At 37.8% G+C, this 25,182-nt stretch overlaps 1 protein-coding gene and 1 long non-coding RNA gene across 3 annotated transcripts in view; one reads left to right on the top strand and one right to left on the bottom strand.

Annotated features, from left to right (window-relative positions):
- Positions 1 to 21,783, top strand: part of LOC307149736 — a 111,882-nt gene extending 90,099 nt beyond the window's left edge. The window contains exon 5 of the long non-coding RNA XR_013819612.1: positions 21,644 to 21,783. This is a non-coding gene — a long non-coding RNA (uncharacterized lncRNA). The remainder of the gene's footprint in view (positions 1 to 21,643) is intronic.
- btbd3b (BTB (POZ) domain containing 3b) lies at positions 13,453 to 22,879 on the bottom strand. 2 transcript variants are annotated; one of them, XM_079856274.1, is made up of 5 exons: positions 22,283 to 22,879; positions 21,790 to 22,042; positions 20,541 to 20,631; positions 16,604 to 16,722; positions 13,453 to 14,855 (listed from the first exon to the last, which is right to left on the bottom strand). In XM_079856274.1, exons 2-5 carry the CDS (start codon positions 21,924 to 21,926, stop codon positions 13,823 to 13,825), a joined length of 1,380 nt encoding a protein of 459 aa, XP_079712400.1. In that variant the 5' UTR covers positions 21,927 to 22,042; positions 22,283 to 22,879; the 3' UTR covers positions 13,453 to 13,822. The 2 variants fall into 2 exon arrangements, with proteins under 2 accessions (XP_079712400.1, XP_079712399.1); XM_079856273.1 differs by lacking the exon at positions 22,283 to 22,879 and having other exon boundaries at positions 21,790 to 22,276.
- Between the last annotated feature and the right edge of the window lie 2,303 nt (positions 22,880 to 25,182).

The following is a 25,182-nucleotide window of genomic DNA, read 5'->3' as shown; positions in this document are numbered from 1 at the left end:
TTTATCAACACTTGAATGTGGGTACGTTTCCTAAAAAAAAAAAAAAAAAAAAAAGCAACATTTTGAACAAAAAGCTGAACAAATCATGTTTTTTCAAAGACTATGTGGGGATATAGATTCAGAATGATGATCATAGATGGAGTAGATTGCTTCCATCAACACCCCCAAAGCTTGCACAATTCTATAACTCTTCATGGGTCGACATTTCATTCGGAAATGTTAGGCAGTTTTGATTTATATGCTGTTTAATGTTTGATGATCAAGTTATTTTACATGTGCATAAGCGATGCTTCTACAGGCTTCACCTGTGTTTCGATCCTCTTTTAGAAGATGCATAATGCCCTTACCATAACAGTGAAAACATGGATTGCCGAAAATTCTGTCAATGGCAGGTGTTGTGTTTTCATCAATGGCGGAGAAAGAGTTAAGTAGATTTGAAGTAAACTCCTATGTAAATTACCAGAGGACTACACAAAAATTCACATCCTCAGAATTAGTAACACATCTGTTTTCATTCTAATGTATTACTTCTGAATACTTAGAATATAACACATGAGCATCTGTCTTACAGCTTCTTATTCCAATGAAGAAAGAAGTTCATATGGGTTTGGAACAATTAGGGTGAGCATTTTTGCGTGAACTATTCCTTTAAATCAGTGGTTCTTAAACTTTTTGGTCACTTTAAACCTTTAAAAAAATCTGTCTGTGTTCACAACAGCAGCTTGTAATTCCGTCCGCTAAAGAGTTGCTTTTGTATGGCGAGGAACTTCTATGTCTGGCTTGTTCAGTTGTTTAGTCGATGGTCTGAAGAAGAACGATTCAGTGGAATCGGCGTTCGGTGCCGCTTTGTAAAGGCAGTGCGTCAATGCTTTGACTGTTTTCTTTCTTTTTTTTAGCTGATCTCCCACGCCCCCCCTTGCAGTACCTGTGTGCCCCGCACTTTGAGAACCAAGTGTTTTTGGGTAATAGCTCCATACTTTATTCTTACACATTTTCACAACCATGCTAACATAATCCTGGTCCGTTAAAGGGAGGAAACATGGATTTAGTTGCTTGGAATTCTGTGCACGTTGTGTGTAGGTGGAGTGGCCAAAAAACACATTATGCCGCTGTTGTGAAATTGTGCTGACTCCTATTTTGTGACGTTTCTTCAACCTCTCTTAGACACAAAAGAATGGCTTTTTGGAGAGATGATGTTTTTCCCGAGACTAAGCAGCCAGTGCCAAACAATAAGATGAATATGGCTGATAAATATACAATAAGTAAAAGCATTCTCCTGTCCGTGTCTGTTTTTGTGCTAACCCATTCAAATTGTGCTGAATGCGAAAGCGAAATGCAATCAGTTTGAACAATCTCGCTGTGTGGTGCGCCATTCATCTCCATCAGCACAGGGCAATAAAGCGTATTTTCCATTAACTCTAATTAGGTCTTGGTATTTTCCAGAGCTTATGTCATCTTTAACCTGAAAGTATTGTTGAGTTAACTTCAGCATGTGCTGGATTCTACATTCTCTCTTTATAGACACTCAGATCATTTACGTCACGGAGGCTACATTAAGACTGCAGGTAAATGTGGCCCAAATCCAATTCTTTTGCTTATATGAGACTCAGATCTGTTTTTCTCATGACAGTGTAAACAGCACAAACCACATGGAATTGGGTCTTTTCAATTCCGATTTGTGCCACTTCCATATGTGGTCCTAAATCCGATACAGGTCAGATGTTTTGCAGTCTGAACAGTCATATCGGAATTCGTGCGACTTTTACGTCACTCTGGATACCCGACATTATCGAGAGAGTTACGAAAGGTAGTCATTGGAAGGACAGTGATGTGTCAGAACTTAAGTATTACAGTGACAGTTCTATAAGCAAAACATGAGAGTTTGTATTTAAATGTTTAAAAACTCTGCTCTATTTTTTCATATCCTTCGTCTTTGTTTTTCAGCTCTTCAGTGGCAGATCACACTATAAATAAATCACTTTACTTTAATGTCATCTGTGTTTACTTCCGTATGACAGTGTGCTGCGTGATGCCTTTTTATCATTCTTTTGCGCATGCGGGTCAGTTCAGGAGCATGATCTGTTCACACTGGAATCTTATATTGGCCACATTTTAAAACAACAATGTGAACAGCTATTCAAAAAAAAAAAAAAAAAAAAAAAATCTGAGCAATAAATTAGAATTAAGCAGTGTGAATGAAACCTTATTCACACTGCATATGACACAAGCATCATAGTCATTGTATTTGTTTTTGACTGTCATATTACAATGCCTTTTTATGTTAAAATTAATTTCCTGAATTTTAACGGAAGTAGCAGAATTTTCATGTAAATATTTATATTTATAAATATAATTGATATTAATAATTTATTTTAAGATTAAATTAAATTTCATTTGTGGTAGAGCAAAGTTAAAATTTGTTTTGATTGTTCAGATTAAAAAATATATATATATATATATATATATATATATATATATATGTAAGTTTTAATTTAGTCAAGATGCATTTTTCTAGTTAAGAATAGCATAGTCAGTCAAAGTGAACAATTTAATTAACAATTTAACTAATTCAGCAGAATAAGTTACCATGTAGTTTCAAAGTAATTGCAAACTACAGTCAGTAAAATGTCTGTTGGGCAGCATCAAAATAAAGTGTTAGTATATATTAAGCAGACAGTCTACTAATAAACGAATGATATAGTTTGTTGACATGTAGTATAGAATATCTAAAGTGGACCATTGAAATAAAGTGTTAACAAAAAGGGTCATTAAACTACAAGTTCTAAATAAGCATCTTTGAATACACACACAATAACTTGCAATATGGAGACAGAGAGCAGCTTGGATTGTGTGTTGTATGTCAGGCATTAGTGTTTTCTTGGTCTTTATATCTTTTTCAGTGGCTCTAAGATTCTGTTTAGTTAGCTTTGCTTCTTTATATGGGGCCCCTGGGACACAGTGCCTCTGATCCGATGCTTTCATGCCATTGGACTGCCTTTAAGGACTCCGTGCAGGCTTGCACGGCTGATTTAAAGAGCCTTGAGTAAAAAAAAAAAAAAAAAGTGCTCTGCTCAGCCCTTCTTTCTGTGTGTGTTGTTGCCAGCATCCAGGGTTTTGATCACGTCTCACCATTATGGCAAAATATGACAGGTATCTGGAGGCAAGCTTTCCAAGAGAATGCAGATTAGCATAGTGCATCACCTAGAAATTCATCTCTCAGTTTGGGAAGCAAACAGTGATTTTCCTTGCAACACACAAGATAATATCCATATAATATATTGAAAGTATTGATAGCAAACAGGCACAGTTGGTAAGCATGATACTTATTGTGAGTGAAAATATTGAGGCAGAAAGGCAATGATAGTCTGAACATGACAGATATGCTGTTTGTCAGTCTGAGAGAAACCTCTGCATGACTGTTAGAGATAATCTGCTGTGACACAGAGGGTCGTAGGAACTATGTTCCAAGAAATATATCCAAAGTGAAATCCTAATTTTCTCCCGGCCTGGGATGTTTTCCTCCTCGGAAATCCCTGTCGTATTGATCCATTTGAAACTGTCATGCTTGGTAATAGCAAAGATAATCTTACATAAACCCAGGTTGCGTGTCTGCCCACTGCCTCTCGAGACGATTTACCACCACCCGCTCACAATGAATAAATAAACAGGGAAAGGAGATAGAATCTTAGATTTCATTCTTTGTAAGTCTTAATTGTGAAACAGAGGAGACAAGCCTGAAAAAAAAGAAAACTGCTGAAAATTGTATTCGAATTGATGGGTCTGTGAGTGTAATGTGACATTAAATATATGGCAACATTTGTTTAACATCAGTTTCTGCTTGGAGGAGCAATCCTAACCTTTAACCAACGTCAAATGCAGATGGTTGCCTAGTAATTAATATGAGTTGTTCAGATTGGTTTTATTTGGATGGCATTTTCCCCCCAGTGTTGGTGAATTAGTATTTTGAGCAACATTTGTGTGGAAATATTATGAAATATGATGTATCCTCTAATATTTTTGGGGGTATATTTTGCTAATTTGGATGGTTGGACGGACGGACGGACGGACGGATAGATCGATAGATAGATAGATAGATAGATAGATAGATAGATAGATAGATAGATAGATAGATAGATAGATAGATAGATAGATAGATAGATAGATAGATAGATAGATAGATAGATAGATAGATAGATAACTTTTATAATATAGACAAATAAAGTTGAACCATTTTTTCAAAATACTTATTCACATTTAAAATGTACTGACCAAAAATATTGATGGTCATTGTGTATCAAACATTTTTGTCCAGTCAAATAGTCTCTTGAATGACATTGTTCATTCCGTAAATAACACCTTCCTCCGACTAGCAATAGAAAGCAGCAAATCATGGCTGTGACATAACTTACGGTTATTGACCATTTACATATTTCTATGTGCCCGACCCTTCTGTTTCAATATGAAATACATCAACCCGAGGAACTAAAACTGGCTTTTTTTAAAGCAATTTTAAAGGGTTTTTAATCTTTCTAAAGTTCTTGCCTAATACAACCATCACCCTCTCCTTTTTTAGATCAGGAATCATATCTCAGACATTTATGTGCAGCTCTAAATAGCCAATACTTATGTTTCATGTATGACTAAACCTGACATTTGTGTGCTATAAAGGGAAACTGTGCATAAAGAGACTGTGAGAAAGGTTTCAGTATCGACTTCACTAGCATCCGTAAAAGCCTCGCTTCTCTCTCGCTCTCAGTTTTTCTCTAAGTCTTTCTCTTTACCTCTGATCAATATTACCAAATTAACATTTCCAACCCCCATTTCAAAACCACAAACCCTCTAAATTAGTCATTAGAAACGTGTCTCAGAGGAAGCACAATCTGTGAGTAAAGCCTGCACTCATTCAATAGTGGATAAAGCAATTTCACCCTTACATTCACCTCACACAAATAGGATATACTCAGCACAGTTTTTTTAATTATTATTATTATGCATTACTTGACTTAAGGTCAGGTGATTTTTTTTTTTTTTTTTTTTTTTTTAGAGGGCTAATACTAGGGTGATTCCGTTAGCTGTGCTCTTAGTAGCTGGTCTACGTTGGTCACTGTCCAACCACTATGTTCTAAAAAGCAGTTTGACCACCTTTGATCAAGATGGACCAGCAAATGACCACCTTAGACCAGCTAGAAACCTTCAACAAACATAGCTTACCATCTTAAACTAGTTTAAACTATGTTAAAGATATACATTGAACAAAATGGAATCTTATATAACATTTTGATTATGCAGTATAATGGGTGGTTAAATATTGATTTACATAATCAAATCTTGGAGAACAAACAGAAGATTCTAGATCAGAGATGCCATGCATAGGTAGCTGGGGATTTGTGCTTCCAGTGTGCTGCATTAGTGTAATTGCTTTTTAGATCCATTGATCTTTGAGAGCATTAGCTTGGTGATCATTTGAATTAGTCCACTGTTTCTCAAGCCTAAAATTCTCTCTTCTAAACATGATCAGCCAAATCTATGATCCCTGAGTTAACATCTAAAAGCGAGACGTTTCAGGCGTGATTGTTCGACAGATCATTTTCCTTCATCATGTGTCAGTCAATGTTAGGCTTCACGGGGTCAGTTGACTGCTGTTTAATGCACTGACTGCAAGCTAAGAGCCATGTGAAAGAGAGATAAGGTGGATTTTGTTCAGTCTGATGAGGAAATTAATGCTTTGGTGTGAGTGAAGATGAGATAATTGTTGGAGAAATAGAAATGACCTGTTCTGGTTTTTTGACCAGTCTCCATTTTTATGATGGACAATGACCAACAAGAAAAACATTCTTTCAAATACTAATATAAGATTCGTAAGAGTTATAATAAGATTATTCTTCTTTTTCTGCAGAAAATGGCCCCAAAATACATTTGCTATTTCAGATGGCGAGATTTTAAAGACAGAATGTTATCTAATTTATATTCAAATAAGCTACACCCCTGAGATGGTGGGCAGCATGAATAAGTTGTTTCAGAATAGATACGCACACACGAAAAAAATGATGACAAAGTCAATCTGGTACCTGCAATTGCTCCACAAGTCTAAATGAAAAATGACCTTGACTGACAGATTTCAGTTCGATGACTTCATCCAAGATGCATCTTACATGCTTTTTTTCTGGCATGTGACCAAAATTGGCTGTGAAAGATAAATGATTTTCTTCACTGCATGTGAACAAACAAGTGTGGGTTCTTTTAATTGAGAACATAAAACATTTATTTTGTCAGCACCTACAGTGTTTCAACAGTTTTGCCCTTTAGTGTGGTCTTTTACCGCCACTAACAAGACAGGAAAAAAATAGCTGGATTATAAATGAAAATAGAAAAAAAAAAAGAGTCTGTCTAACTGGTCTCATGCACCCCAGAAAATAAAATAAATTATTTTCTCACTTTCTCTCTCATTTGTTTCAGTGGGATTTTTTTTTTCTTATATAAATATTGCATACAAGTATATTTATTATACAGGAAATATATACAGATGTGAGATTGTTTTTGTACACCAGTTCATTAAACAAGAAGTTAATATTGAGTAACTTAAATGTACTTCCACATGGTGTTTCGTCTCTGAATAAATCCAGTGTTGTGAGTCACTGAATCATTCACTCAACAAATTGGCTGATGAAGACACTCATAAAAGATGGTCATTTGTTTAATTCTCGAATGAATTAGCATTTTTGAACGAATTGGTTGAATGAATGTTTCAATTACTAATTCATAAAGATGGTTGCTGTGTCCGAAACCGCATACTGTATAGTAAGTACCACATTTGGTCCGAAACTTGCTTCATTTCACTCCCATTCACAACTGGCCTCATGGGATAGTAAAGTGTCCATCGGATAAGTACTACAGAATCTTGACGGAAGTAGTAAGTCATCCAGGTACTTAATGTTTCATGAATCCTATGAATTCGGACTTACTACTCGGCTCACATACTGTTTTTCGCCTACTATAATGACATATCGGTATAATCAGACACAATTTTTGTTTTAGAACGTAAAACGTTTTTGAGTAAATAGTTGAATTAATGATTTAGTGACTTACTCATAAAGGCAGCCACTTGTTTCATTCTGGAAATAATGAGCATTTTTGAACGAATCGGTTGAATGAATGTGACACTCAAAGACAGTAACTTGATGTAACTTTCAGAAAGAGCTTGGATTGATGTCAAGATTTAATCGGGTCCTCACACAGAGTCGTATGGACTATTTTATGAATGTACTGGTAAAACATCCATTGTTGTTTTTATTGATGATGCTCTTGTACCTTTATGGTGATGCTGATCCATCTTGACTCGTAAGAATGAGATGCTCAAGTTAAATGCCGTTCAAGGATATTTATTGTTGAAAAATAAATAAACAAAACACATATGTTAAGTCCTATAAGTGTATTACTCCAACACACACTTCTTAACACTCATCCGCACTCTTTTTGTGGTTAATGACTGTTGTGATGGTATCAGCATCCCCTGCTGGACTGGAATTAAAGCCTTTATAACAAATTTCTCCCATTGCCTGCAAGAGGAGCGCACACACTAAGAAAACATATAATAAATTAATAACAATTAAAAGTTAAAGAAAAAATTATAAGATAAACTGAAATGTAGGCTACTTGAATAGAAATTGTTTATGTAAAATTGGCACTGTGATTAACCATGGAATAGGACCCCAAAAGTCTTTGTCCTTTCATCACTAGAGTAGGATTCTAAGAAGAGTACTACCAACCTGGTTTCTGGAATTTAAGACTATCCGAGTTGCTTGAAGTAGATACTCAAGTTGCTATTACTGTGTCTGCATTATGTACTGAAAAGGTCAATCCACACCGGATTCTCTGGCTGGGCTACTAGACATTTCGTGACAAAGAACAGGCCAGCGTGGACATGCGTCTGGGGAAAAAAAGCCCTCTCCAGGGATTTCTTCATGCCTTCCAGTGCATTTTGAATAGCTCTTGTCAGAAAGTAATCTCTCGCCTAGTGCAGTTGAAAAGAAACCTCTATGCATGAAATACTGTACATGTACTATGTGTTATGGTTCATAATGCATTGTCACGTCAAATAAGATTGAGCATTAACACTGTCTGCTTTTTCCAGTGTAATGAATCTTTAATGATGCTTTATGAAATGCGTGGTCCAAAACATCATTTAAATTGACCCAGTGCAGAACAGTTAGCTATAACTTTGTTGCATTAAAAGAGGATAAACTCCCCATTAAATGATATGAGAGGGTATTATATATACTTTTTATTCAAGTGAAGTGTTTTCATATAAGAAACCAAAAGCATTGCTATTGACAGCTGGGGATAAGGTCATATTTCCTCTTAATTTTTAATGTAACGCTTTTTCTAACATTACAAATGTCAGCGGCATGCTTTTAAAATCTATTATAAGACCACATTCTTCCATAATAAGTTGCACAAATTGCTTAAAAAGACACAAATGGAAAACTTTTAAAATATGTGATCTGTACACCACTTAGAGCTTAAAGGGTTAGTTCACCTAAAAATGTAAACACTTTCTCAGAGTGAGCCTGACGAAGTTAGCGGGAATAATTAGTTTTTGAGACTAATTCTAAATGAAAGTCTGCTGATTGACACGGCAGGCTATTGATCTGTTTATACGCGGCCACTTAACAGTCCTGAACTCATCTGAGAACCTATTCAGAGGTAATCAAAAATGCCATGTAGCCCCAACAATCAAAGCTCACCAAATTATTCGCTCCATTTTCTTGATCCACTGAGGCTGGTTACTGTCCTTTTGAGAGTTCTTACAAAAGAAATCAGCGGACAGAGTATTGATCTCTGGAGGTGTGGTAAATGGAGGCTCTGACAAGATGGCTCTGAACACACCTCTTCATGTTGATGGCCCGCTCTGGGAAAAGCGGCTTTCTATTAAATGGTACGCGGCAAAACAAGAGCCTTGATGAAATCGCGGTTAGCATCAATAAAAAGCTTGGCACATACCTTCATGAAAAATATGATCTGGTAGACGAAAAGGCAATATATAAGGGTGCGGATTAAAATGAGCTTAGATGATAAGTTAATGACATTCTGAGGTAATGAAAATTTTAAGAATTCATTAAACAGTTAAACCGTATTTGTTTGTAGATTTGCTGTGCAAAAATCTGTATCTTATGATACGCTCAAGTCATGTTGGAAAGATTGTATTTACGAGCACCTTATAAATTGACAAATAAAAAAAATGCAACAACACACCCAATGTGAAATGAGACAGATGCTAAGTTTAGATGCCAAGTTTAGATGCACACCTGCATCATTTTATAAATTAGAGTTCAAAAATCTCACTGTATTTAAAAAAATTATAATTATACATCGTCATCTCATCTTGCATCCACCAAAGTGATTTGAATGCACATGATGTTGTAATTACAACTGCCAAAATTTGAACTTCCCAGTCAGACTTGAATACACCAATATTCACTATAGAGTAACCTCTGTAGTCCCATTTAGCCAGCAATCGCCTTTTAAAAGACAAATAGCTTTAAAAATAACAAAGGGATTTTACTGATGTTGTAGAACTATGTTGTTGAATAAATCGTAAAAATATCTTGAGCTTGTGTTAACCATACCTTATTTTAGGCACTTAACCAAAAACCCATTGACTTCAGGATATTCAACGCTATCTCACAAATAATTAGTAGGGAATTTGTACAAGTGATTAAAAGTTGGCTAATTCGTACGAATTCGTACGATTTGTCTAAACCCTCGTGATAGGTAGGGCGGGGGTCAGGGGTAGGTCATTCGTACGAATTCATTCGAATTTGGCAACTTGTAAAACATACGATTTAGGTAGCCTATGAATTAGTACGAATTAGCCACCTCGTAAAATTTGCATTATGCATTATGGCACACATCTAGAAGCATAGATGATGAACACGCTTGTATTCCTCTGTGATGAATGGTGGTCTGGGACACTAGGGTTAGTTTTATCATAAGCAGTAAAGTGATCCTACAAATATCCCATGGCTTGCATTGTTACTGATAATGTCCTATAGTTAAGAAGATGAATGTTGCATTGCAAAGAGCCACATGTTTTGTCCATTCTTTCCATCCTCCTTTGCAGATTTCTATTCTACTTGTCCTCTGCTAGCTGACTGAACTGTAATTTAGAGCTCAATATATCATCTGCATTTGCCAGGGATGGCTTTGACAGTCTGTAAACCCAGAACACCAGGCTTCTTACCATCATGTATCTTGCTGTCTTTGTGGACAATTAAACATATTGCATGAACGTATTAGCAACAGGGTAAAACAATTAATAATTCTGATTATATGTTTGGTCGCAAAACATACTGTGTGGAATTTATCAAAGCTCAGTGTTCAAGTCAGACTTTGTATATTACTAAAACATCTCAATTTGACATTAAAGGTGCAGTAAGCAATTTCAGAGAAACATTGAAAGTTGTAATCAACACAAAAAATGTTGAGAATATTTGCTAGATGTCTGTTCTGTGTGTGTGCTGTAAGAAAAAAGTGTTTAGTGTTTGTATAGTTACATTTTACATTTACATTTATGCAGTTTGGCAGACGCTTTTATCCAAAGCGACTTACATTGCATTTCAAGGTACACATTTACATTCTCTAGTTCAACTTCATAGTCCTGGCTGAGCCCAATCTCATGAAAGTGCGTATCTATAGCACGAATAATATTTCTCGTATCATTTATACGCCAAAACGAGTTTTTGCGTATATATGATACGCAGTTTTCGCATGCATATGATACGCACTTTATGGCGAGTAATTTGCACGCCCTCCTCACCCCTAATCCTACCCAAGGGGTTTACAGTGCGTATCATTTGAATGCAAAAACTCGTTTTGGCGTATAAATGATACGAGAAATATCATTCGTGCTATAGATACGCACTTTCATGAGATTGTGTTGCCTGGCTGTGTAAATAGGACAAAAAACAAAGGGAATCAGACTGATCTACTGAGCACCAAAACACCCTTTTAACCAATCAGCAATAGGAGGCGTATCCGCTTATGAGGGGGGAAGAGAGAGTGAGCAAGCGGGACATTTGTAGAAAGACTGTAGAAAGATAAATAGCTCAGATAGCGCTGGAAAGACGCTGGAAAGACGTTAGAGAGCGGGACGGCCTGAAAACGGACACCAAGGTTGCTTTGTTTCTGCGCGTATACGTGAGTAACTCATTGACTCAACATTGACAAAGGTGAGGAACGTTTCACAGAACCAATATATGCTGTTGTTGTTGGATCACAGATGATTCATCCATACTTGCACCAGCTGTTAGTGGTTGCCTGTGTTGCATAGCGTGTTCATTATTTTGGGGGCAATGGAGGGAGAGGTGTGTTTGTTTTTGTGTCGATTTTAAATATCAACAGTGTTTCTCAGAAATTGCTTACTGCACCTTTAAATGTAAAAAAAAAAAAAAAAAAAAAAAAGCATGTTACACAGTATTTTTATTTCACAATTTCTTATTCTAGTTTTTTAGATTCTAAGCATCTATGTATTATTTATGGACTTTTTATACAGTGTTTATGCTGAATATATTAAACATGCCTTTTTTCATGCCTTATTTGTAACCACAGTATATAATGAAATGTGTACCTGTGAGCTTTATTTCTGCATCCATATCTAGTGGATCAAATCTTTATATTTCAAACTGCTGAAGGAAAAACATGTACTTTTCCAAAAGGGATGTGCATTTTTATCATGTGAACACATTAGATATAATAATCAAAACTCTGGGCAGAACAATTCTAAAAAGTTGTTTACTGTAAAAGAAAAAAATAAATATTAAAAGTAATTCTGGATGTCATGATAGAACTGCTTAAGTTTATTTGCATGTTCATCTGTCATACACATTCATAAGTCTCTCTGTACTGTAACACACAAACATATGCTTTATACACATTCACTGAAGTGTTATAAACACACAGCGAGCACCATCAATGACCTCTTTTAAGTAGTGCACAAAGATTAAAGTAGCTCATGTGATGGGTAAATTCACTTAAATAAAAACATGACGTTAACAAAATCGTGACACACAAAAAACCATAACGTGACACATTTTAATTGATTTGCATGTATAAACATTGATGTTAAAGCACATTTCAAAGTGCACCTAGTTGGTGATCTATATAACCCTAGTGTTTTGTTCACTTTATTGACTGTTAAGTGTGTGTGATATTAGATTATACCAGTGTTTTGATCAAATGTGACTGGTCATTTCTAGATCAGTGTAAAGATCAGTTATTTGCCTTCTGTTCATCGCTAATATGTCTGTCACTAAAAGTTCTACACGGAATAGAATTAGCTTTCTGCACTCTTGCCACTTTGACACCTTAAAGAAAATGAAGGGGGAAAAACACAATGCCGGTAATTACAGCCCAAAGCAGACAAAATAGAATGCTTGAAATATCTTGTCTTTGCAAAAATGTGATATAATGTTAGTTGACAACATCCCATTAAGTAGCGTGAAGACAGGTTTGTTGAGTGACAGCTAGTTATGCTGCTAATTAGCCACGAACACAACACTTATAGAGGAGGAAATGATGACACAATATCCCAAAACATCACACTGTGTGATGGTGATGCTGTGAATATGTAACCTGTTATTTCAGCTGAATTAACTGTAATGTACATGTGTTAGTTTCTTAGTGCACTTTACAAAACCGGCATGAAAGAGACTTCAAACTGGTGAACTGTGTTACTCAAATAAGCCATGTTTCATAGAACCCAGAGATATTGTAAGATAAACATTTATGATGTTGATTCTGCTGAATATAATACAACATTCACTGTACATTTGATTCTACTAACCTCAGTCAGGCTATATTAATCTTCTGAGAAGAAAACAGTTTGGGACAGATGTGCAGTCCAAAATCCTGTACTGTCTTTATGTCATATGCCATGTCTAATTCTTTTTTTGTTGTTGTCAAAGTCGAATTTAAAAATGTTATAACTCATTGAACAGAACATATGTCCCTTGTTTCATTTTCGTAACATTAAATACAACATGTACCTTGACAAAGGTCTACTGCAGGGTTAAAGACTTTGAAATGAAAAGTGTTTATTCCAGTGCAAGCTCAAAACATTTTGTTGGTTTTATAATGGAGGGATGTTTCTAAATCTAAATGATGTCATTATTCTAAACAATCTGTGCTTGATGATGCTGACCAAAAAGTAGTTATGGTGACTTTGGTGTTAGGTATTTGATTGCCTTGAATCATGATGTGGAGAAATGCTGGAGTTAGACTGTTATCATGAGAAATTTGTTCACTATTGCTACAATATACATGTGCAAGCGTTCACTAACATGGCGTAGTCATTGTAAACAGTAGATGTAGCCATGAAGTGATAATATAATATATTTATATATATATATTTATAATTTACTTCACACATTTAAATATATACTGTACAATGCACAATGTCCCCTCTCAAATTAAATGAATCAGATATTTTAAATCAATTAAGATAATGAGCAACAGCCTGGCTGTGGCATCCAATTAGGAGCTTAGACAACGACTCCCATACCATTAAAATTAGATTTTCTTTGTAAACAGGTGCAGCGTTGTTCAGAGCACAAAATAAAATATTTAATTCACTGTTTACGGTTTGACAGCCCCGAAAAAAACACTAACAGCTCAAAACAAAACCGTTGTAATGCCTGTTATGCCTCAGTTTGCTTGAGCTGGCATCATTGGAGGAGTTGAATTCTGCCATGTAATAGAAAAACGGATATTGTAAAGCTATTTCACTCTGGAAAGGTGGGCAGTTTTTTGTTTTCTCAGGGGAAACTCAGGCATAAAAAACGAGCTCTGGAATCTGGCCGCCCTGCACACCTGTGCCGTTGGTGCTGTCCGAAGAGCACTGAAACTGGAAGGTCACCTTCCCACACTGAACTTCCGTCATACCCTCTTGTCCAAAATAACTCAGTTCATTTCCATCCAGGACCACACTGGCCGTATAGAAAGTGTCAGGCTCTATCTGAACCGGATACTCAAACCAAGCGGGGAAGGTGTTGCTGGATCCATCTGAAAAGTACTTGCTAAGGTTGGTTCCCAAAACGACCCCTTGCCGTTTGAGCTCGATCTTGGCGGTGTACTCGGCAGATCCGCAGCTTGAGCCGTAAAGCCCGAAACCGGCAATAAACACCCGCTTATCGACGGCAAACTGAATGCTGTCGCAGCGTCCGCGATAACGCCACTGGTTGCTGCGGTAGGCGCACGACTGGAAACGGTGGCACTTCTGTGGCGTCAATCCCTTACGAGGTTGGCTGACAAACTGCAGCTCGGGTTTCTTAGCCGCCGTGTACCACAAGAAAATGTCATTGGTCTCGTTGAGCGTTAACACTCCTGATTGCGCTGCACCGTTTGCAAAATCATCAAGACCCATGGTTGGGATACGGATCAGGTAGACGGACTGGCCCAATACCTTGCGTTTGTTGTCGATACTTGTGTTCATCTCCCTCCGCTGACATTCGGCATCTGCCCAGCTTAGTGCCGCTTCAAACACTACAATCTCCTTAGCGTTCAGAGTCTCTCGTCTGAGGATGCTCTCCAAGGTCTGAGCGTCAATGTCACAAAACCCCTCAGACTTAAGTGCCAGCTCAGCCTGAGCGTCAATGACTTCCCAGCAGCGTTGCGTTAGGTCTGGCTCTTCAAACAGACAGCTCTGAGACAGAAGAATACACGCGTTCTTTGCACTCAAACTAGTTTCCAAGAAGTTGACGCAGGCCCGAGCCAGGTGTGGGACTATGTACTTTTTGGCTGCGTATAATGTTGCCAGTACGGTGTCTGCACTCAAGTCAATTTCGTCACAGTAAATGTACCTGATAAACAGACAAAAAATCAGGGTTAGCCAGAAAGGGTTAGCCATCATCTGCCGTAGTCATTTAAAAAAGATATAGTATTGTAGGATGCATTATAGGCTGCTATTACTGGCCCAGCTAGAAGCTACTATTTTATGATGTGCTACCAGCATGAACCACAATGTGTCTTTGGTCAAAGAAAAGCTGTACTGGGAATGGAAATACTATATATTGCGACACCTCTTTATAACAAAAAAAAGCACTATTCTGACAATATCCACAACTTCGTGGAATAGGAATGAACTTGGCCTGTGATTGTGTCCTTGGGAACAGATGTTAGGCTGAATTGATCACATTGTGATGCAGTCTGCAGATCTTCTGCAAATCTAATACTATGTCCTGTAATGCATTCTGGGCTAGAAGCGATAACCGATATAGAAGTAGCATAATAAACACAATGTTATATGGGAGTCTTTGGCAAACCAAAATACAGCATTCACACTTCTTTATGAGAGTGGGGGAGGAGGGATGAAAGACACAGAGGGAGAGAGAACAAAAATCTCTCTCAAGAGATGGAGGGAGTGAAAGATGAGCCAGCGCAAGAGGAGAGAGAGAGAGAGAGAGTGGAGAACACAGAAGGACTCTCATGAGAAATGGGTAAGCATGAGCTAAGATCTATCAGATCTTCTGTCATGGTCCTAAGCCCTCTGAGAGGCGGACAAGCTTAGCTCACTTCATTATTTATTTTCTTCATGTTTGAGCTACAGTTCTATATAACATTTAAGTATCTAGTGCCATTAGTGTTCAGAGTTCACTCTGATATATATAAAAGACTTTGGGAATAAGCAACAGCCATTCTGGAGATACCAACGCATACTCAGTGGGAACAAATATGCATGTGGCAACATTTCTTCAAAATGATTCTTGCACGGTTTGCTATACTCTCAATGTAAAATATCCAATGAATGGTGCTAAAAACATGTTGAGTTTTATCTGAAACCGTGAAATCTGGCAACGTTTTATTACGATGGTTATTGTACGTATGGCTGCACTTTGGAAATGAAACATCCAGCGAGTGGCGTTAAATAAAACACATTTGCTGAAGCAACCATGCCATTTAGTTCTACAAGTCTCATCTACTAGGCCAGCTAAAGGCTGGTTTGAGCAGGGTTTTTTTTTTTTTTTTTTTTTTTGCAGAGCTACAGTTAACTGGCACTTAAAGAAATTAGGCAAATCAGAAATACACTGTACATTAGAACTTGGTTGAACTGAATTGCTGTGGTTAATGAATAAGATGCAGATTTCTGTGCAGAAATACTATGAGTGGCGCAAATTTTTCATAAATTTGCCCCATGAAGTCATGCTAGGGAGCTTTTTGAACTTAAATAATCTGAGAACTCAATTCAAAATTACATATAAGAAGTCAAATTAAAATATTTGGTATCTTAAATGTATTCAAATGAAGCTAATTGCACAGTTGATTTCAATCAGACAAATCTCCTTCCAAAGGCCATATCGTTTTTAATGGTCTTGAACCGTCCGCTGTAAAGAAATTACATGTCGATGTAGTCGATTAACCTTTTGGAAGAAGTCCAAAGAGGGGTACTTAGATCAGAGAGAACAATTTTCTTCACTCCTGCGCTTAATTGAAAACAATAATAACTAAATAATCTGTGCAGGAAGATAATAATGTTTTAACCAGGCAGATGAGGAAAGGGTCAGCCAGCACAGACCAGACAGATAAGGTGCAATTGCAAAAGGAGTCTTACTTAAGCATAGCCAGAAAGGCTGGAGGTTCCACATCAGGGATACGGATCTCATCGTTGTCTTCTGCCAACTCCCCATAGAACATGGCATGGAAAACAGAGCTTCCCACAGCAAGGACATACTAATGAGAAAAAATATGTATATAGTATATAAATTAATTTGACATGACGTGTTTTATCGATTAGCATAAGGAGCTATAGTATCCGTCAGTTTATTTTAAATAATTTACATGAGCAGTGATTTTCAAAAAATCGGAAAACAGTGCAAACCCATCAAATCAGCTTTGTATTGAAGGACACATGTGGTGTAAATGGAAAAGGTTTCATACTGTTCTGCTATTGTTCAGTCTCTATTTTTCCAAAGTGACCCAATTTCATGACCTGACACTAAAGTCTCTCTTCGCTTTAACAAAAAGCCTGATTATTCTCCTCACACTTATCAAAAGAACCTTGCAGGTAGCAGGTGATGGTTATAATAAACCTGAATCAGAAAGGCATAGCTAGCGATCTTTAATTCCTCACAAGTTGCCCTTCAGGGTTTCTTTCTTCTGAGTCGATTGCATTGTAAAGGTAACGCTTGGCTGTTTTAAATTTCGGCTTGATCCCATTCCCCTGGAGTCACTTGAGCGTGAAGCACACACAAAATTTCACCCACAAAGACCGATGCTTAATTACCGCTGTAATTTCCCCCTGGGTTTACAAGACACGTGAGTGCCATTCTTGTGAATGGCATTTGCTTTTCCCTCCGAATCAAGGAGTGTTGCACAATGGTGTGAAAGTGGCTGCTAGATCTAAAAGTTATCTCGCTGATGCTAATGGGTGCACGTAGCTAATGATGAAATCAGAGGCCAACACAGCAATGCAGATACATTATATAACATGAGCAGGAGCGAATATTTACAATTCATTTTAGCATTACTTTCACATAGGATTTTTTCCAGTTAGAGAACTTTAGTTTGTCCTTTTTATTGCTGCGTCAGTAAACGTGTGTTTTTCTCCCTCAGGATCCCTCATGTGAAAAGCCCATAGCAAATATACTGTATTTGCAGGAGCACCAAATAAATGGCGAGAGTAATTTTTGCAAAGCACTCGCATGCAAGGAAGCCTTTCCTAGAAGCAAACATAACCTTCTCAAATAAAAATGATAATGCATATCTGAACGCCAGCCAAATGGACATCATAAAAAAAGGTGCTCTGTAATAACTCTTCATGGCCCATTGCAATATTGGCTGTGGCCATGCAGCAAAGCAATACAATGCCCTTGCTTAAGTGAGCTTTATAAGGCATCACATATCAGCCATACACAGGTTTCAGTTCTACCCTCTTAAATGGATAAAAGATGAGTCATGCCTGAATTGTAGGCACCAGATTAACCCTGTCTTTTTGAATAAAGTCTGAGAGTGAAACAAGAACCGATTTAAATGGGGTTTTGGTGCAGTTAAAATTGGCCTGAGGTTAAAAAAAATGTCATACATAATAAAGCCAATCCAATGGTCGCCATGAAAATTTTAGAACAAAAGCAATTGCTTTCCAAGAAGATCTCAAAGGGTTTACTCAGTGGAGATAAATTAGATCAAGGGTTTGCAAAGTCATATGTGGAAAATATTATCTGTATGAACGTGTAAAGAAACATTTTTCATTCATTTCAAATTTTTTATGCGTTTGTATAGTCTAATTTTTTTTTTTTTTTACTTTTAGAAGTATGGTTGTCGATAGAATAAAATAGTCATGATTAATCACATGATTTCCAAAATGTCTTTATACACAGCATAATGATAACGTTAAATAATAGTGTCAGATCTAAAAATGTATTTATTTTCCATGGATTCCCTAGCTCCCCTTGTCGCCTCAGTCTGAAAACCATTGAGTTAGATCACTATATATGCACTAATATTACAATAGGGTATGATGTTGAAACATTATTTGAAACAGATTGGTCGAACGTGTTTTGTGTTGTCAAAATCTGACACTTTCATTTTACCAAGCAACAATTAAGCAGCTTATTCAGAAAAGCCTTTGGGAGATTCAGCCACAGTGTGCATAAATAAAAGCACTTTATTCACATACTAAAACAATTTGCATGTGCATTTTTACAGTTAAGGAACTTTGAGCACAAAGTCTGATTAATTAATACAGTATAAATCCAAATGAGCAAAAGACTCCCCACCTCTGTCTGATTTACATCAATAATTTAGGAGTGTCTCAGAAAGGCACATGGCCGGCTAGACTGAAAACAAGATAAAGACTTGAAGCACAACAGCGATGAAGCACATCGCAAACTCTAAATCCTGATTATACAGTGAGGAAAATAAGTATTTGAACACCCTGCTATTTTGCAAGTTCTCCCACTTGGAAATCATGGAGGGGTCTGAAATTATCACCGTAGGTGCATGTCCACTGTGAGAGACATAATCTAAAAAAAAAAATCCAGAAATCACAATATATGATTTTTTAACTATGTATTTGTATGATACAGCTGCAAATAAGTATTTGAACACCTGTCTATCAGCTAGAATTCTGACCCTCAAAGACCTGTTAGTCTGCCTTTAAAATGTCCACCTCCACTCCATTTATTATCCTAAATTAGATGCACCTGTTTGAGGTCGTTAGCTGCATAAAGACACCTGTCCACCCCATACAATCAGTAAGAATCCAACTACTAACATGGCCAAGACCAAAGAGCTGTCCAAAGACACTAGAGACAAAATTGTACACCTCCACAAGGCTGGAAAGGGCTACGGGGAAATTGCCAAGCAGCTTGGTGAAAAAAGGTCCACTGTTGGAGCAATCATTAGAAAATGGAAGAAGCTAAACATGACTGTCAATCTCCCTCGGACTGGGGCTCCATGCAAGATCTCACCTCGTGGGGTCTCAATGATCCTAAGAAAGGTGAGAAATCAGCCCAGAACTACACGGGAGGAGCTGGTCAATGACCTGAAAAGAGCTGGGACCACCGTTTCCAAGGTTACTGTTGGTAATACACTAAGACGTCATGGTTTGAAATCATGCATGGCACGGAAGGTTCCCCTGCTTAAACCAGCACATGTCAAGGCCCGTCTTAAGTTTGCCAATGACCATTTGGATGATCCAGAGGAGTCATGGGAGAAAGTCATGTGGTCAGATGAGACCAAAATAGAACTTTTTGGTCATAATTCCACTAAACGTGTTTGGAGGAAGAAGAATGATGAGTATCATCCCAAGAACACCATCCCTACTGTGAAGCATGGGGGTGGTAGCATCATGCTTTGGGGGTGTTTTTCTGCACATGGGACAGGGCGACTGCACTGTATTAAGGAGAGGATGACCGGGGCCATGTATTGTGAGATTTTGGGGAACAACCTCCTTCCCTCAGTTAGAGCATTGAAGATGGGTCGAGGCTGGGTCTTCCAACATGACAATGACCCGAAGCACACAGCCAGGATAACCAAGGAGTGGCTCTGTAAAAAGCATATCAAGGTTCTGCCGTGGCCTAGCCAGTCTCCAGACCTAAACCCAATAGAGAATCTTTGGAGGGAGCTCCGTGTTTCTCAGCGACAGCCCAGAAACCTGACTGATCTAGAGAAGATCTGTGTGGAGGAGTGGGACAAAATCCCTCCTGCAGTGTGTGCAAACCTGGTGAAAAACTACAGGAAACGTTTGACCTCTGTAATTGCAAACAAAGGCTACTGTACCAAATATTAACATTGCTTTTCTCAGGTGTTCAAATACTTATTTGCAGCTGTATCATACAAATAAATAGTTAAAAAATCATACATTGTGATTTCTGGATTTTTTTTTTTAGATTATGTCTCTCACAGTGGACATGCACCTACGATGACAATTTCAGACCCCTCCATGATTTCTAAGTGGGAGAACTTGCAAAATAGCAAATACTTATTTTCCTCACTGTATTCTCTTGTAATGCTGAGATGACAGTGTAGTGCAGGTCAGTAGGTCTTACCTTGTGTCCCGGGAGTCTCTGAGTCCCTCCGGATTGACCGACAACAAAGTGAACGTCAGCCATCAGTTCATTATTGAACATCACAGAATTTCTGCAAAAGAAACGATTTGGGGGGGACGTTTTTAGATTAAAAAACAGAGAAACATTCCTACTTGATTATAAGCAAGAAGTGAATCCATGTTTCTGTATTTCTTTAGACATAAAGGAATTTTCATATAACAGGAAATTACTATCAACTATAAAATGCTCTTATTCTATTGGGAAGTAGGAAAATCTAAATCTTGTTAATTTTGAAAACATTCAGAATAGAACAGGATCTTTCTCAGGAAAATCCCTGGCCCCAGTGAAATGGGAGTCTACAACGGCATCTTCTTCATGTATTATTGTGGTCCCGGCCACATAGGAGCAGTAGGTAAATAAGGAACGCTGTTCCAAAGGGACTACAAAGCCAGGTCCGAGAGCGCACATTTGTTTTGGCCAGCATGGGGCTTTCCCATGACGACAAAGTAAATATTACTCTTTGACAGAGAGCAAAGCCGTCGCATATAAAACAAAACTTGTTCCTTTCTTTTGCCTCCTCTAGGACAATGCATACAGGACAGAACAGAGACTGACAACCACACAATTGGACATTTTAACATTTCAGAACATTCTCAAACAATCTCAGAGAGCCATTGAATAACACTCCAACAATGGCATTCAACACCCACACCTGAACCTAGTGAACCCTGAGTTTAACTGTGCATGCAATATATTCTTCCAAATATTCAGTGTGCTCTAAAAATCTGAAACCAGCAGTGAACATGCTCCAGTTTAATAAGTTATTTATTTATAATAAATCATTTTATGAGCATTACAATTTGTTTGAAATTTTCAATATATATATATATATACATATATATATTATTTTTATTTATTTTTTATTTTGATTTTTTAGCGTTCAAGCTGCATGAGCTCCACAAGTTACCCATTATGATTTGAAAATGTTTGAGAAAAGCATCTTGCTTCAATGTGCAAGAACATGTCACAAATGTGCTTATTTGATTAGATATGAACAAGAAATAGTGCTGAATATTTCTTTAATTACATTTTCATATTTGCAGGTTTAGGTCCCAGATTTTCAATGTCCTCTGAGACTTTTGGACCCCACTGCATCAGCTATCACTTTATAAAGGCTCTGTTTGCCGGCAGATGTTCTCTCGTACCAGTCTCTGGTCTCCGTCTCTGAACACATCAAAAGTTGACCTACCTCTCCCTGATCGTGGAGTAGAGACCCTGCCAGTTGCAGCATTGGATGGTGTTGTTGTTGTTCAAGTTCTGCTGCTGGTACTGCTGCACCGTGGTGGCAGACGCCGGCTTCATAGTGGGAAAGATCTCCGCTGCCATCTTCTTCTTCTTCTTAGTTTTCAAGGTGATGATCTCATAGCACACAGGGGGCAGCTTGGACGAGCTGCTGGGACTCCCCTTTTTGGAGCCTTTGCTGGACTTGCTCTTAACTGACTCTGGAAGCATCAATAAGAACGTCAGACATTTCATGTTCCTTCCCTTGGCATCCACCATGAGTGTGTTCACCTGCAGAGCAGTGGAAAAGCATGCAGAGAAGATGTTGGGAAGGAAAAGAAGGATCTGAGAGAGGTGACGACTTGTGAAGAGGGTGAGGAGCCCCCCAAAAGCACAGCAATTAACTGAAACAGAAGAAAAAAGGAAAGAAAGAAGGAAAAAAATCCTCTCCTAATCTTCACCTTCTGAGAGCAAACTGTCAGGGAATATAATCTCCTTCTTCCGCCAGAAGATTAAAGTCAATACGGCGGCTGACTTTTCTGTCCTTTGCTTCTAGTTTGATCCGCTGGTGGACCGCAGAGATGAGTCTCCATAACTGTGGTGCTAGATAAACGTCCTTTTTTCAATGTATTCTCTCTCTCTCCTTCAGTATCTGTGACAGTCCCAGATTTAGTGCTCCTGCAGTGGTTCAGAAGCAGCTAGTCCACACTGTCTCTCTCTCCTCCTGACACTCTGAACACACACACATCACACATCACACATCCACGGAGCTCTGCAGGATTCTCTTGCTGTGGACCTGCGCTCTGACGAGTGTTTTGCTGACTGTGGGGGCTGAATGGACGGATGGAGCGGAGAGAGAGTAACCCCCTACCGATGGAAGCCAGACATCCCCCACAGCCCAGCCAATAAGCACTCTCGAGAGCCACGATTGGCTGCAGCCGCCATGCGCAGCACCTACTAGAATATGCTAAGACCTCTTTGATTAAAGTGCCTGCCTCTTTCCTCTTAGAATGATGCATTCTGATCTTCAGCATCTCCCTTAGCAGCCTATTGTTGATTAATATTTATAGCGTAATAAAAGTCATTAAATATATAAAGAGTGTGAAGGAAATGGGAACTCGTGTGAGAACAGAATGCTTTATTTCAACTATTTAGTTCATCTGGTTAAATGTCACTTTTTTTAAAAGAGCATAGCTTAATTTAATTATTTAACCATAATGGTTCTGAGTGATTTCTTTCCAATAGAATAATCATTCATTTAAACTAATAGCATATTCTGTCTTCCATTCACCCTCATAGTGTTTCTTACCACGAAGCGCAGTGTTTTGCAGCCCCAGTCTTCCTGTCACAGATTAAATGAAGGTTCAAATCTCCTCAGTGAATTGCGGCTCAGCACAGAATACAACCTGTCTTCACCTGTGAAGAGCATTTTCGTTTTAAGTCCCAGTTACTACCATACACATGGCCCTACATGTCATGTTTAATGCATGTAGCACAGAGCTCGGCTCTAGACATCTTTTCTGCTCTCACTGAATTACATTGCTAAGCCTTTTGTTCCTCGGCCGAGGAACACATTACAGAAATCAAGGAACCGAACACATTTCTGTAAAACCACATAAATCTGTTGAGATTGCTTGCAGCAGGGTCTGAATTTCTACAGTGTAATAAGACAATAAGACTTCTTAACACTGAGTTGCACTTTGCTTTATCTATCTATCTATCTATCTATCTATCTATCTATCTATCTACTGTATCATCTATCTATCTATCTATGTATCTATCTATGTATCTATCTATCTATCTATCTATCTATCTATCTATCTATCTATCTATCTATCTATCTATCTATCTATCTATCTATCTATCTATCGTGAAAAGGAATTAATAGGGTATATGTCGAACGTCGCATTACGAAACCGGAAAACAGAACGCATCGCTTCCGGTTCAGGTCTTTTGTATGTGCTTCTTGCATTTTTTTACTGTTTTACTCAAGATAACTTAAAAGGAGCGAGCAAAGATGATCATAACCAATGTCCCTCGCATGTGAAGGTCGATATTTAAAAGTAAAAAAAAAAAAAATCTTCACACTAACGTTTAGATATTTAAATAGAATAAAACGCCAATAACAAAGTGAGATAGGTAGGTTAGCTGATTACCTTAAAATTCCATAGATATCGGCGTCAGTTCATACGGCTGTTAACACTTTCTATGACAAGCGGATGCGATGAGACCAGGTTTCCGGTTTCGTCATGCGACGTTCGACATATACCCTATTGCTTGAAAGGAGTGTTTATGAGAACATCTGGCACCTGTCTTGACTGAAGAGGTCCCTCTGCCCCCTCTGCTCGGGACAATCATTGTTCTCTGCATCTGCTGGCCACTGGAGATGTTGCCCTGGAAACAGTGTTCACAGGATTGTCGTGGACAGCTGGGGAGAAGGTGAGATTTAAGAGAAACTGGCAGAATGAGATTTTCTTTTCCTGATGTTTCTAATCTGGATCTGCCTTGATTTGAGCTTTGCCCCTGCTGAAAGAAAAGCTTAAACCAGGTTTAAACTGGTCTAGGTAAGCTCCCACCCTGGCCAAGTTGGTGCTTAGTTGGTTGGTCAGCTTGTCTTCCAGTTTCTGACCAACTGACTGACTAGTGCTCAAATCCAGCGTTGGACCAGCTTGACCAACAGCTTGTATACAGTATTTGAATCGCTACTGTTTGAACAATGTCCATCACCTTTTTTGTTCTTGTATTAGCAGTGAACATCCCCAACAGTTATATTGACTAAAGCTATATAAAAAATGGTGTCATTCATATTACATTAAAGCCTTATCACATTGAAGCACAGTTGAAAGATATCCTGATGCTGTGTTAATGTTTCATTTAATAAAGGCCTGTTCAAACCAACTATATTAGCATCCACACCAATTCAACTTTCTGTAAAAATAACTGCGTGCTGCAGTTATTTTCTCGGCAGTGACTATTTGCACCAAGTACAAATAGTGATAGCTGCTATTTACACTGTTTAAAAAAAAAATAGCAGCATTTTCTTAGCAATATGCTATTTACACTAAGTGAAAATAACAATAGATTATATTTACACTATGTAAAAATATCAGTAGGCCTATTTTCTTTCCAAGAAGTGTAAATAGTAGTTAGAGGCTAGGGGCAATACTATTTGCACCTCAGTGTTGTACATTAAACGGTATGTGATAAGTGTAAATTATTATATTTATTTCAATTATTAAATGGATGCCGCATTATTGGGACAATAAAACGCCCTCTCTACACCTAACCCTAACCGATAAGCACTTTATTATTAAACACACATTAGACACTTTATTTACATGTTTCGCATGTTTTCTTTGTT

This window comes from Squalius cephalus (genome assembly GCF_949319135.1).
Source record: "Squalius cephalus genome assembly, chromosome: 21".
Lineage (NCBI taxonomy): Eukaryota > Metazoa > Chordata > Actinopteri > Cypriniformes > Leuciscidae > Squalius > Squalius cephalus.
The sequence above is the reverse complement of the archived record's forward strand: the minus strand, read 5'-3'. Positions and strand labels throughout refer to the sequence as shown.